The following is a 14,522-nucleotide window of genomic DNA, read 5'->3' on the forward strand; positions in this document are numbered from 1 at the left end:
CTTTAAATATTATATTTTTGCTGAGTTGGAAAAGAGGGAAGCGGAAAGAGAAGGTGCGGGTTACTAATTAATAGTCAACTGTAACATGTGCTCCTAGAGACTCTGTGAGAGAGTGAGAGGGGCCATACATCAATAAAGCAGTACATATTTATATCCAACTATTGTAATTACCGGCTATAAACTTGGCAATAGAAGACATGACACCATCATATAGGCTGCAGCTGGCTATACTATTATCCATGCTCTAATATGTTATCGTAACATAACCAAGGGAAAATGAGTATACAATCTGATATCTATGATACCAATTATATGATACTTTGCACTATAAAAATAATAATATAGAGTCATAGACTAGTGTCGATATACATGACACTACTCAAAGTTACTCTTTTTTATGACTAGTCTTAGCATCGAGTGATCGATTACTTCAATCTTTGTACGCATTGCTCGCGCGCGTTCCCCCATTGGGCCAATCATCCTAACCCTTCTGCTAGTCTCGGGTTTGAGAAGATTCTAAATACTTTGGGTTTTTCTTTTCCTTTATTTCTTTCCGCGCCTTTCGATGGGTTTTCTACCTGTTTTGTTCGCTTTTTTCATTTTTTTATCTTTTCTGTTTGTTTACTATTTTTCTTTTATTTTTAAATTAATGAACAATTTTTAAAATTCATGAACAACTTTTAAGTTGTTGACCTTTTTCTAATTCAAATTCTTTTCAAATTCATGAACATTGTTTCCAATTCATGATTTTTTTCAAATTCACGAGCAGTATTGAAGTTCATTGAAAAAAACTAATTCATGAACTCCTAGAAAATCTGCTAATATTTTTTAAATATATGCATTTTGTCATCTATAAAAGACCAGATGTCAGATTTTTCTAAACCAACAATTACTGGTTTTTCTAGATGATCTTTTTAGCTTGCTAGTGCAACCCAGTGACCGAGCCGTTCGCTCGTTATTTGGGCTATGGCCCGTGCTAGCCACGCATGAGCGTCAGTTAGTTAACTGGCGCTTAAGACTTGCAAAAAGTAGCCACCAACACGTCAAACCACATTCCAGATATATTTTGCAATCGGGCAATGAAAGAAAATGGTGGTATTTGCTTTTGTGTGGCCCAAAAAAGAGACAAAGATCATCACCTTACATCCTCTTTTCCTAACCACACCCTTGGTTAAAATACTATCTTCTAGAACCAACCAAATAAAAAACCCCAAAAAACATGACAAGCCAATTACTCCATTCAACGTAAGAGCATGATTAAAAAGAACCTTCACTGAAAATCTTTTAGCATTATGAAGCCAGCTAATTCCATCTGGGGCATCGATCAATTGTATATCGGCACAATCACTCCTCAAACTGGATCATACCCTGTGCATTGTTATGGGTATTGCAATATATTTTTTGAATTTTGATTGTGTGGAACATGAATATGAGAGCTAAAACTAAAATACATATGATTTATTGTATAGTTGCAAAATAATTATTGGATGTAAGTATCATAATATAACGGAAATGTATGAGCCATTTTCTCTACATGGCCGCATGTTAGGGTGGGTCTTTTACCATGTCAACACGCAAGTCCCCCCTACCTACGTAGGATAGCCTTGTTCACTGGAGGAGAATATTTTTTATGATCATACCTCAACCATGTCATCCATGAACAGATTCCGTAAGATCTCATAGAGTAGAAATGGAACAATAAGTCATGACACAATCGGATTCTCTATTTATTACACTTGCCTTTTCATCATAATATGAAAATGTATCCATTTTCTTTGCATCAATTGTTATCCGAATACTATCGGAGTAAAAGAAGGGCTTATGAGAACATGATAGGGTAGGATTGACTATACTGCTAGTGGCTAATAATCTCAAACGCATGGAAATGGGGATACTCTCATCCATTCCTAAACACATAATACACCGTGACCTCCAAAGTTGTGCAAATATCTGTAGACGGCCGATATCTGACTCGCAACAAAAACTTAGTAGCTCCATATTCAACTCATTAATTAGGTCCCACGCAAAAAACAGAAGCTCATTAATTAGGTTCTGAATTGTGATCAACATATACAAGTAACCAAAAACATGATTAAGTTTGGGAAACATGTCCGTTCATAATATACTTGATCTTCTCTTGCCTCCTTGTGTATATCGAGTAATTAGACTCACATACATACTACGTCTGCTGCTTCTATATATTACACCAAAAAATATATATGGCTCTAAGCAGGTGTGTGCTTCAAGATTGTTTCTACATACCAGGTGCAAATTGCACACGAAAGAGCTTCGTTCGGTCACGCATGCACTGAAAATACAGTTAACGGCTTGACGCTGTCTCATGCAAAACAATAAACATGAAGTTAGAAATGTAATTAGCTGCGACTTGTTTGGCATGCGATTGAGCACATGGATTACAGTACTTACTGCATGCAGTGGACGTATAGTAGATGTTATTCATCCTCATGCTCCTGCTGGCGCAACTCAAGGTCAATATTTGGTTCACGTACTCTAGTAGACAACAATAATCCGGCAGCAGCTTTTGAGCTGCTTCCGCAGGCTTGCTGCTCACTCGATTTCATGGCCGCGGAAAGCTAATTAACACACATTAATAGTTTGTCAATTGCCAGCTTCCTTCTATCCTTGCAGTAAAAAAAAAAACTGAAGCTAATATATATGGTCAATGTTATATTAGCTAGAGCTGCTATATAATTTGCAACCAATTCCAACACATATTTTTGTTTAAATTAAAGGGGTGCATCGCATTTCTAATTTGTCAACACATTATGACTTTTTTAGGAAAGAATTATTTTTCTTGAATCTGCGTTAGTCATGCTAATACACTATCTGGGATGTGAAATATTGAATAAAACCCACCCAATAATATATGTATGGGTTCTATACTGATCTGTCAAATTTGTCTCTTCTTTTTCAGATCATATACTAATCATCTATATGTGAACTTCAAGTCAAATTTAACTTTTAATTCTTTCGATGACTTGCTAATGCATACGTTATAAAATGTGGTTTATAAATAATTATTTTAATTTCTAAGTATATCTGGGCTATCAGATGACAAGCTAGGATATATTAGCTATATCTACTAGCATTCGTTTAGTACATGAGAATCCATGGCACTTCTTACCTGCTTCCGCAGCTCTATGTTCTGCTCATGAGCAATACTCAGCTTCTTGTCAAGTTCGATATTTTCCTTCTGAACAAGCAATCCCTGCAGAAGCAAATTCCATCTCATCATACCTCAGCTGTTAATAACAGACGCATATACGAGAATCAACGCTAACTGAGCTATTTCAACACCAGCAACAGTAGAAGCAAGAACATGAAGAAGATGTAGTGAACCTTTTGGTTGAGTTCGTGGATCTCCGCAGCCATAACTTGCTCCTAAAGAAAGCAATTATAAGTAAAGTATGTATGAGGAAATAAAAAATAAAAAGAAGGTAACGGAAGGTGAAATAAAAGGGTACCTTCCTCTTTCTTATGGAATGAAGGCTCATCTCAACCTGGTTCACCAGAAACTGCAGATCTCGAACAGTGGTACCAGATAGCTCCTCTCCCAACAATTGCCTAACATCAGAGGTCACATGGTTTAACAGTGTACCTATCTATTGCTTTTGACTACTGCTCAGTTTATGATATTCTTTAGACCTTATGACCTTGTTACGTTTTTATTTAATAATATGGCTGCATGCATCGATTGATGCAGAGGCGGGGGTATTCCTCCTTTTCGAAAAAAATCTAGCTTCTCCATTCATTACAACAAAAGATGCTACTAAATCCATGGATTTCACCCGCCTAGTCTTCAAGTTAGAGATCTTGCACGCATAGCAGTATGGCACACTCTTTTCGTTCAATCAATTTGCACATGAAACCACTCAAACTTCTGGATAGCTATATTATTGGCATCCTATATCCTATCCTATATACCTAAATAATTGATCCCCACTAACTTCAATTCTCTTAACATGCAGCCTTCCACATCACCAAATGTGACACATCATCATCCACTAACACCATTTTGCAGCACATGCATGCCCCAATTTAATAGTTGCAACTCGAGTGGTCCAACATACATGCATACTATTTGTTCACACACAATTACTTCTGAAAATAATAGTTTTGATTTAGGTCATTTCGTTCATACATAATTCGTCAAAAATTAATCTTGAAATTGTCGCAACAACATGCGGAGAAATCACCTAATTTTATTTGAACATTAATATTACCTATTATTGTGGTGTAAGTTCTGCACTTGCCGCCTCAAGGTTGTAACCTCCCTCTGCCATAACTGCCCAACAAATAGAAATGAAATAAGATACTAACTATAAGAACACCAAATTAATTAGGAGACCCATGACCGTGCTTCCTTGCGTACTGTACTACTACATATAATGACACACTATTGACCCCTCTTCCACTGATGGGCTCCTTGTGATCCGTAAGCGGACGCGTAGAAAATTCAACTGAAAGGGTCACCACTGATGGGCCATGGCAAATATGTGGCCCGTCAATGATAAATTTATTTAGGTAATGGACGAGACCAGTGATGGACCAAAAGCAAGGGCCGTTTGTGGCATATAACTCACCGTCAATAGTTTACACTAAGGGCATGTCAGTGGGAAAATCGACCTAATGGAAAAACCCAAAGCATGTGTTGTTCTTGTAGCACATATAAAACCACCAACCCCAACCCTTATTTTGCGCCCCCTACCCTCCATCCATCTCATGCAACAGTTGAACTTCTCTCTTACTGATCCCTTGATTTCTCCCACATGACCCACTTTCTCCCCAATCCCTCCCTTCTTCACCTTCTTCCTTGATCCACCCCTGCCTCCGCACTCTAACTTGTGGGTGTAGTGCCATCTCCTGTCTCTGCTTTGCGCAACTATTATCCTACCTTGCAACGTCCCTCCAATGTGCCCACCCCGTGTTGCCCCTCCAGAATGCCATTGTGCTCGCCCACGACATAAATGGTGGGCCTCCTCCCCGCCATCCAAGGCAGGAGCTGTGGGATCTTGTCACCATTGGTCGGAAGGATGTAATCGAGACTGTGAGGAGATAGTACGTAAGGCGAGTTTAGGGGAGACAGTGATACCAGGTCATGCCAACGATGACCTACTATGAAGGTCTACTGGCATAGCTCAATTCTTTTGGGTTTTGTCATGGTCACCACCGGTCCCATTAGCATTTGTTTACTCATAGACGATCAAACCTATTAGTACTGTGTTTTAGTGTTGGTCAGTATAGAGTCATTCTACTGTAGTGGTACCTTGAAACAATTGAGTGTAATGGATTACATACTTACATGGGGAAAGCTGATGACACGATCCTTTTTATGGATCTTGACTTGGCTAAAGCTGCCAATGTGTAGCTAATCCTTTGCATGTTTGAGTAGGTCTTTCGGTTTAAGATTAACTTCCATAAGAGGGAGCTGTATTATTTTGGAAAAGCCAAGGAGCATGGACTTGAGTATATGCAACCTTTTGGTTACATGATGTGTTCTTCCCCTTTAAATACCTTGGTACTCTAATAAATTGCCACAAGATTTGCGATGAGATTGGAAGGTCATCGAAGACCACTTTGAGGAGTGTCTTAGTATTGGGAAGTCCAAGAATCGTTCCTGGTGAGGGTGCTTGGTCTTGATTAATTTTGTGATAAGGAGTCTCCCCACCCTTATGATATCTTTTTTGGAGATCGTGGGAGGTTTCGGGAGAGGCTAGACTATTATCGGTCTTAATTCATTTGACAATCTAAGGAATAGAAGAAAAAGTACCATTTTGCATGGTTGAATATTTTATGTATCCCTAACGACGAATGTAGCCTTGGGATTCATGACCTAGAAGTCAAAAACATGTGAGATATGAGTAAAATCATTTTTTAAGTTGATAAGCAAGGATAAAGTGTGGTAGTTTCTCTTACATAGTACTAACTATTTTGGGGTAAAAAACTCTCAGCGATTAAAGTGAAATCAACATACTCCTACTTTTGAAAGGGACACATGAAGGTTAATGATACTTCTGTTAAATTTTAAGCATTTAGTGTGGGAATGGTAAGTCAATTTGATTTTGAGAGGATAGGTACATCATGGATAGGCTTCTTTCGGCTATAACCATGGGATATTTAGTATTGTTCGTCGTAGGAATGCCAGTGCTTCTGTGATTATTGGAGCTGAGAACCCACATGTGGAACTTAGTAGAGTTTTCATTGGCCGACATTTAGCAGACTCGAATGAGACTTTCCCTAAGATTGTGCATCCAGGGCTAACCACGGACCATGAGTTGCTTAAATCGGATTTTCACACTTGTGGAGTTTGCCCCGTGCACTTGCTCGGCTTTAATAGATAAAAGGTTCAATTTTACGTCTAAAAATTGTTGAGTCTTAAATTACCTTTAGAGATAAAGATTTTCTTCAGTTCTTGGTCCAAAAGTTATACTAACAAAGGGCACCATAGTTAAATGAATATGGTAGGGGACACTCATTTTAGTTGTTGTTATTAACAAGAAACCATTCAACATTTTTTATTGTTATCTAGCATTTGTTGCATGGCGAGCTATGTATTTGGCCTTTAATATCACCCTACTTTGTAGTATTTTGCATATTTTTGGCTCTTGACTATGGAAGTTGAAAGCTCCATAGATGAAGAGAGGTCCAAGGCAAGAATAGAAGAGAAAAGGTGTTGGGTGATTCCATTTTCACTTCTTGATTCTTTCAAGTCCAATAACTCCCTTCTTGAATCCCTACTCACCTTAAGTTCATCACTTTAACCACACTCATATCCTTATGAGAGAGTGTTCTTTTGGATTATTGGGAGAAGCTTTGATCAAAGATCATTCAAGGAGTTCTTATCAAGTGAATCTACTTTGCTTGTTACTCTTGGATAGTGAGTGCATCCTAGATGGTTAGGAGTCAGTTGCGATCCTATCAAGTTCTATGTGTGAATGAATCAAGAGTTTATACGAGCTCTAAGATTACCCGCTTGGTGAAGATATGTCCTTAGTGGAGGCTTCTATGTGCAAGCCATGATGAAATAGGTTGATTGCACTGGGTCGACCACTTGGTGGGCAATGCAATCCAGATCCTTGTAATGCCCTCTAGCCCTTAGAAGTTGATCCCAACTGGAGATGATAAATCTTAAGATTTCTCATGTTGGTCGTGGGTGAACAATGATGTTCCGATCTATCTGATGATACAAAAATGGTTTCATGTTTGACAAAAAGAAGGCCTATTCTTGTATGTAGGTGATACTCTCATCTACAATTTTGTTGCAGTCATATGTGTTACTACAGAAGGTCCGGCACAAAGAGTCGATGGAGCTTGCCCAAAGAAGCCTGAGTGAATTAGTGGGCAGTTTATGTCTAATTTTTGGACGGTTGACTAGTGATTGGCTTATGAATGTTTAGAGTTGTCTTTTTGGCATGCTAGTCTTTGTTGGTCCATGTTATTTTTGTCTGTCTGTCCTTTTGAGAACAAGTACAAAGCTTGATATTTTCGTAATGAGACGGTGTAATAAGGTTGACCATATGCATGTAATTAAGGATGGAGGTGGTTTAACAAAAGATAACATTATCCAAGAACACCTACATGGGGAAGATTTCGATATTGTTTATACGTATAAATATGAAGGTATTTTTAAAATATAAAAAACTATGGACTTACATGTAGTCTTTTCGGTTTACTTGCTTTGAAGTATCTTATATATAGTATATGAACATACTTAGAATGATAAAGTAGTATATATATCACCACATGGTAGTATATGAGACATGAGGGTAACTATCCCGGGGTGGTAGGATGTGTGTGTGTGTGTGTGTTTCTAGAAATGAAGAATGGAGAAATGTGGCACAATCTAATGACATCATTGTACTATCTAGCTACAACCAAAATGTTTTGGAGGTTTTGTAGCTGTGTATTTCTAGAAATGAAGAAACGAAGAACTGTGGCACAATCTAATGACATCATTGGACTATCTAGCTACAACCAAGATGTTTTGGAGGTTTTCTAGTTGTCATTACTTTTCTAAAATATTTATAGATAGATATTTGTAGGAATCATTTGTAGTGGCGTGCATAAGATAATCTATGGTAGCTTGGTCACACTTGAGACAAGAAAACATGCATGGGGTTACAAGCCATCTGGCCATGGAGGAGTCATGTGATAGCCATGAGGAGTTATTTAGAAGACTCAATGGATATCTGTATAGTCATGTGATAGCCACAATTTTCTAAATACCCCCACCCCCTCCTATATGATAACATTTTCAGGGCACTTGTTTAAACGAATTTCATTGGACTTTTTAGTTTGTAGGATTAAAAACCATAAGAATGTTTCATATTGTCTCCATGTAGGTCAAAATGAAATTCCCATTGAGCAACTTCATGGAATTTCTGTATTTATTTGACAAGTATGCCATGTTCACAATCTTTTCAGATATTTTTTTTGCATTTTCTTACTATGGTACGACCAAACATGCTCTATTATAGTATGACGTGTATTCAATTTATGTAGGAATTAATATAACATGACAGCCATTTTGATGTCCTTTTGCTGTTCAAATATTTTTATAATCCGAGCCATAGAGGCCCTTAGGTCCTCTTTGATTTGCATGATTCTCAAAATGCAAGGAAAAGAAGAGAAAAACACGTGATCGGAATTATATTTTTTTCTCTTGAATCCTGTATGACTAGAAAAACATAGGAATTTGGATCAAAGAGTGTCAGATGGTACTGATAAAACAAAGTAGTTATACAAAGAGGTTTGAATGCATGGAATTTTTTTCCCCAAAGAAATCCTTCGGCTTTTTACCTAAGGATCCAAATCCTCAAACAATAATATGAAATTCTTTGAACAATAATATGCATTAACTACTCTACCAGACCCCAATCATTAGTTGTATATCACATTTGGCCCATCCACCTAGCCATAATAAATTCCGACCCGAGCATTTCCGGTAATGGCCATGAATTCCTAAATGAAGATATAAAGATGTGACATACTTGCCCTTTGGCATCATTCATGCGATAAAGTAACATCATGTGTAATGTGCATCACTCACGTGACTAAGACAGTAAGACCTAAGAGCATCTACAACCGTACCCCCTCCCCCCCCCCCCCAAAAAAACGTCCGGACGGATATTACGAACACCATCTGCTGGACCCAAAGACGCCACCCAAGCAGAATCCCCCCCAAGTCTTCCCATATGCTCGGGCTATTTAACACCACTGTGCAGATACGAAGACACCCGAACGTGTCCTCCATGTCGGATCCGATAGGCGGACCCATACCAAATCTCTTCATATCATCCACAACCCTCTGTCGACCTGCCATCTTCCTCGCCTACTTTGTTTGTGCTACCCAATCACTAGCTCGGCCGCTGTCCCCGACCCATGGCGCCGCCACCATCGATCCCAAATGCCTCTCGTCCGTCCTTGGCACCCTGGACGCTATCCTGCTACATCCTACTCCTCCGGACATACACCTCGCCATCTTTGTGTTCGACAAAATGTTTGAACTATTTTTTTGATTCTTTTGCTCATTTGTAGGCAAACAATGTATGAGCAGGATGATGAATTTGAGAACAAGAAGCTTGATCAATTCATTTACACGGATTTTGCGGATTCATCGGATCTAGACGTCGAAGGTGCTGACATTATGTTGATGATGAGCATCCAGGAAGAAATGGAGAGGCAAGTGGAGCATGTTTTGAACTTCAAGGGTTCGATAAAGGGCAAGATAGTTGTTCCCTGGGCTGCAACTACACCGTCAACGGGCATAACTACACAATGGAATACTACCTTGTTGATAACATTTATTACCTGATGAGCGGCGTTCGTGAAGACTATATCCAAGTCCCAAGGTAAAAAATGACGTCTCTTTGCAAAAATGCAAGAAGGTGGTAGGAAGGATGCGGAGAGGGCATTTGGAGTGATCCAAGCTCAGTGGGTATTGTTTGTGGAGTTGCAATGATGTGCGACCAAAGACATTGTGGCAGTTGATGAGATGTGTTGTGTAGTCTTGCATAACATGATTGTGGAGCATGAGGGCTAAGGGGCAACGCACATACACACACTCTATCTATCTCTCTCTCTCTCTCTCTCTCTCTTACTCTTTCTCTCTCTCTCGCTCTCTCTCTCTCTCTCTCTCACACACACACAAGATTTTCAAACGTGTGGAGTACATGTCTGCCTCTTGAAACAAGATGCAGAGCATGTTGTGAACTTTCTAAAAATGCATCGACAAACTTTGTAATCAATAGATACATGTGCAACAACCGAATGACCTTGCGGAGCATATGTGATTCCACAATGGAAATCATGTAATTTTACATTTAAATTATGCACTCTGGATAATTTATAATTGAACCATGTATTCTGCTCTCCAAATAAATTTTATTTGTGTGTTAAATTCATTGTTACGTGTACTTGTATGGTCAAATGATGGATGTGCATGTCATTGCATGCATTTGAGGTTTTAGAAGTGGGGATGTGGTTGCACGGGAGAACATATAGGGGGTGTATTTGTCCTTTCCACGTACGCTTCCAAACGCGCCTCCGTGACATATAGCGGCTCATATTAGCCCAGATGTAGATGCTCTAACCTACTAATTAATCAATAACAAATTGTGATTCCCTAATTCGTTTGGCGTTAAATTTTGTGATTAGATATTTATTTCCGTGAGGAGACACTAATGTACGACAATTACTAATAGGTAGGAGTTCTTATTATTTTCTTCTGACACTTGCACTTGTTGTTTGGACTTGGTGGTTTGCTTTTATTTTTTACGGTGGTAAAAAGGGTACTGAAGAGCAAAGAAGTTCATTACTACACTTAAGGATATTGTCCTGTCTAGATTGGATCCAAACAGCAGCGTGATCCTCCTGACAACCAAAGTTTGCAAGAACATGGCTAATTTTTCCCTCTTTCTATTTTTTTCTGAGTTGTTTTGGATTGATCGTGTTGTTTATCCCTCTTTCTTTAATATAATACATGCAGCTCTCCTGCATGGTTTGAAAAAAAAACACGGCTAATTTTATTTTGCTCCCTAGAAATATGAGCAAACAAAGACTCTCTTTCACCCATGAGACTATTTACCTCCTTCACCACCATGGCGAAAATCTGTTTAGAACCGTTCAACTTTTTTATTTTTGCGTGGAATTTAGAACCGTTCAACTGAATGATTAACCACTTCAGTTAATTAGTTCATGGAAATGAGCTATATGCACATCTAGCTAGCTTGATTGCTATTTTTTTTAACAAAGGGAGAGGAATACCTCTGGGTTATGTTTCTGCATCAATCATACATGCTGTCATCTTTAATTCATAGTTTGAAGCATTACGAAATATAAGACAAAATTCCACTCAAAGGCGGACCATCAGAGATCATATTGCTAGATCGTCATCCAAGCTTGTTTGCTATTCGTTTCACCGTTCTCTTTCCTTCGGTAAATATATATGTGGCGTGGAAAAGCTACTATGCATACATACTTACATACCTTTGCCTCAGATGTTGGATTCAACACTCCGCAGTGCTCCTCTTTTGCCTCCTGGTACCGCTCTAGTATTGCCTCCATTCCACTGATGAAGGCAGAAAAATAAAATAGAAACACATCCAAACTATGAGAGGATGAAATTAAGTAACTGATCAGTAGAGTATTGGGAGGGTGCGGGAACAAATTGTTTAACTAACAGACCTGGAGCTCGCGAAGTCATAGAGGCGACCCGTGCTAGAGAAGACGATGAGTGCGAGATCGGCGTCACAAAGGATGGCAAGCTCCCGGGCCTTCTTCATCAGCCCTCCACGCCGCTTGGAGAAGGTCACCTGACGGTTCGTTGTGTTGTCGATCCTCTCAATCGCAATCTTCCCCCTCCCCATCCTCTTCTTCTTCTTCTTCTTCTTCTCTAGATCTTTCTCCTGCCGGCTGGCCGGCCGATTGAGGAAAGTAATTAACAACCGATGGAAATGGAGCTAAGCTAGAGGCTGCTAATTGTTTCTTCTCCACTATCTGGGTGAAATCTAATCTAGCTAGTTGAAGCTCCCCCCCTCCCCCCCCCCCCCCCCCCCCCCCCCCAGCTGCTATTGTTTCTGATCCAGCTAGCTATTTTTGTATTGTTGGGTTTGCTTGTAATGGTCTACAAACGAAAAGGGATCGAGATGGCCATGTGCTGACAACACTAGCTACGCTTAAACAACTGCTCAATACTATTTTAATTGTAAATTAGGTTAATGAATGGCCCACTACATACTATTTTCCTCGGTGGTTGCGACAAGGACATCCCTAATATATATATTGTTGCGACTGTTCATAGTTTAAATTTTTTGTACGAGGATAGCCTATGGGCTTTGGACATGCCATTGCCATAGAATATGGCGTCAGCTACCAAGCCAGACGCTTTTTCTTCGAACCGTTGAAACAGACTAGCGTTGTGTTAGCTACCTATTCAAAGTTGTAGATTTGTTTCTAACTGAGGTTGGAGTGGTAAAACCTGCTCCATTTCGTTCAGAGGCAAGTGGTTTCTGGTTTGTCACTTTCTTCAAAACCGTGTGGTCATACCTCGTTCCTGGAAATGGTGCGCTCCTATCTTGTAATATGTGGGTGTATCTCGACACATTACGACGTGATTTGTAAGTGGCACTTAATTTATTGAAAATTGTGGGCTCATATCTTGGTGGAGCCATCCAATTGTATCTCGTCATGTTACCATGTAACATGTGGGTAATACACTTTCTTCATAAGCGTGTACCTATATCTTCGTATAGTTGTCCAATTGCGTATTAACACGGTCGATGTAGAAGGCGACAAATGGCATGACTTTTTCTCAACAATAGAGGTACGATTTTTTATGCCAATATCGCGCATCTGATGCTCTTACGTGTAAGATGCCAAATCTTACGGATTAAGAAGTCGTAGATCCACCACAACCAATAGACCCGGTTGCGTCTTTCGTACGAGTTGGCCACGTCGGCGAAACCTTTATGTGCGGAAAAATACCTGAATTTCAGTTTCTTTTTAAATTCATTTCTTGCATATGGTGACTACAGTATTATATGTTTAAGTTTGTATTTCACACTTGGGGAAACCTTGTTGGTTGTCATTTTTGACGGATATAATAACTATAGCCATACTTATTGAGGTGGGTGCGCCAGGAACATTGGCATTTGGGTGCTATTGGTAACATCCAAGTTATAAAGCGTTAGGTAGTAGTACCATGTTGTTTAAGGTTTCTAGATTCATGAGCACACATATGTACCAGCTAGCTAGCTGTCCACTTGGCTCATCCAAAAAAGGACAGTTTTAAGGTTAGTAAGTAAAGTGGCCACAGAGCACGATGCAAAAATGTGCAGTCCACGTGAGTGACGGCGTTTCGACCTCGATTGGAGCCAGTAATGAATTAGATCCGAGTAAAGATGATTTCCTTCCAGATTTGGTGCTCTGAGTCATGGCAGTATGGCACCACTTGATCTTTAGTTTGTAGTCCTTAATGATGCAACCACTCTGATCTGATCTGGTTTGATTCTTTCTTTTTGCTCTTGCATCAGCTCAGCTGTATGTACTTCAAGTGTTTTGGGATGACTGGACAAAGCTGGAGGCACTGATTCTCCCTGCTGCTTTCTTGCTTCTCCAGTTAAATTATTAATTAAACCATCTTTCTTTTCCCATCTCAGTTACATTAGCACTTGAAAATTACTTCAAGTTCTTCACATACATGGTGAAAACATTTTGATCAAGCTAGCAGTATATGATTAAGACAATTATATGCAGGAGTCATATTCTAGAGGATGATTAGCCACACTTGGACTGACACACGAGGACACGGCCTAAACTCCTACAGGAGGCAGCAGTGGTCGATTTTCCATGATAGTTGAAAGCCTGGTGTAACAACTTAAGTGCACATATATATGACAAATCAATACCGAATACATCTCATGCATTTGCAAATGAAAATCCTGTATCAGCGTCATTTTATTGATCATTTGCACCGCAACAAGATGATACAACTACAAAAAAGTTCAACTCCCGGATTTTGCATCTTTATGAAACTGTTAAGTCAACTACCATGTTGCACCCTTAGTAGAGCCATTCAATATAAAAAGCTGAAAACAATGTCAAGCAGCACCATTAATCTCAAACTCCCAAAAGGCCTTGGTACATAGTCAAGTCAGTCAGTTTTTTTTGACAGCACAGTAAAAAAAGAGTTACCTTGTTCTTTAATTCCAAGTTTTGTTCATGGATAAGCTTTATTTCCCCGGAGAGTCGAATATTATCTTGATGAAATATTATCTTGATGAAATATGTATGTAATTCCAAGTCAGTCAGTTTTGGTCACTTCATTGATTTATCACGTATGTAATATAACATTTTCAAATATGTATTATGTAAACTTTACACGATAATGGGAAACTAAGTAAAATTGCACACAGAGTGATAGAAATATTGCTGAACCTTCTCGTTCAGTTGTAGAATATATTTGGAGAAACTTTGTTCATAAAACGGGTATCAGGAGACAC

General features: G+C 39.1%; 1 protein-coding gene across 1 annotated transcript; it reads right to left on the reverse strand.

Moving 5' to 3' along the window:
* Positions 1 to 407: 407 nt before the first annotated feature.
* Positions 408 to 12,033, reverse strand: LOC109738781 (MADS-box transcription factor 23-like). Its single transcript, XM_020297880.4, has 8 exons — positions 11,707 to 12,033; positions 11,509 to 11,590; positions 4,245 to 4,306; positions 3,486 to 3,585; positions 3,361 to 3,402; positions 3,146 to 3,229; positions 2,428 to 2,594; positions 408 to 2,334 (listed from the first exon to the last, which is right to left on the reverse strand). The coding sequence occupies exons 1-7, from the start codon at positions 11,886 to 11,888 to the stop codon at positions 2,454 to 2,456; spliced, it is 693 nt and encodes a 230-aa protein (XP_020153469.1). The 5' UTR covers positions 11,889 to 12,033; the 3' UTR covers positions 408 to 2,334; positions 2,428 to 2,453.
* Between the last annotated feature and the right edge of the window lie 2,489 nt (positions 12,034 to 14,522).

Source organism: Aegilops tauschii, chromosome 7, assembly GCF_002575655.3.
Source record: "Aegilops tauschii subsp. strangulata cultivar AL8/78 chromosome 7, Aet v6.0, whole genome shotgun sequence".
Lineage (NCBI taxonomy): Eukaryota > Viridiplantae > Streptophyta > Magnoliopsida > Poales > Poaceae > Aegilops > Aegilops tauschii.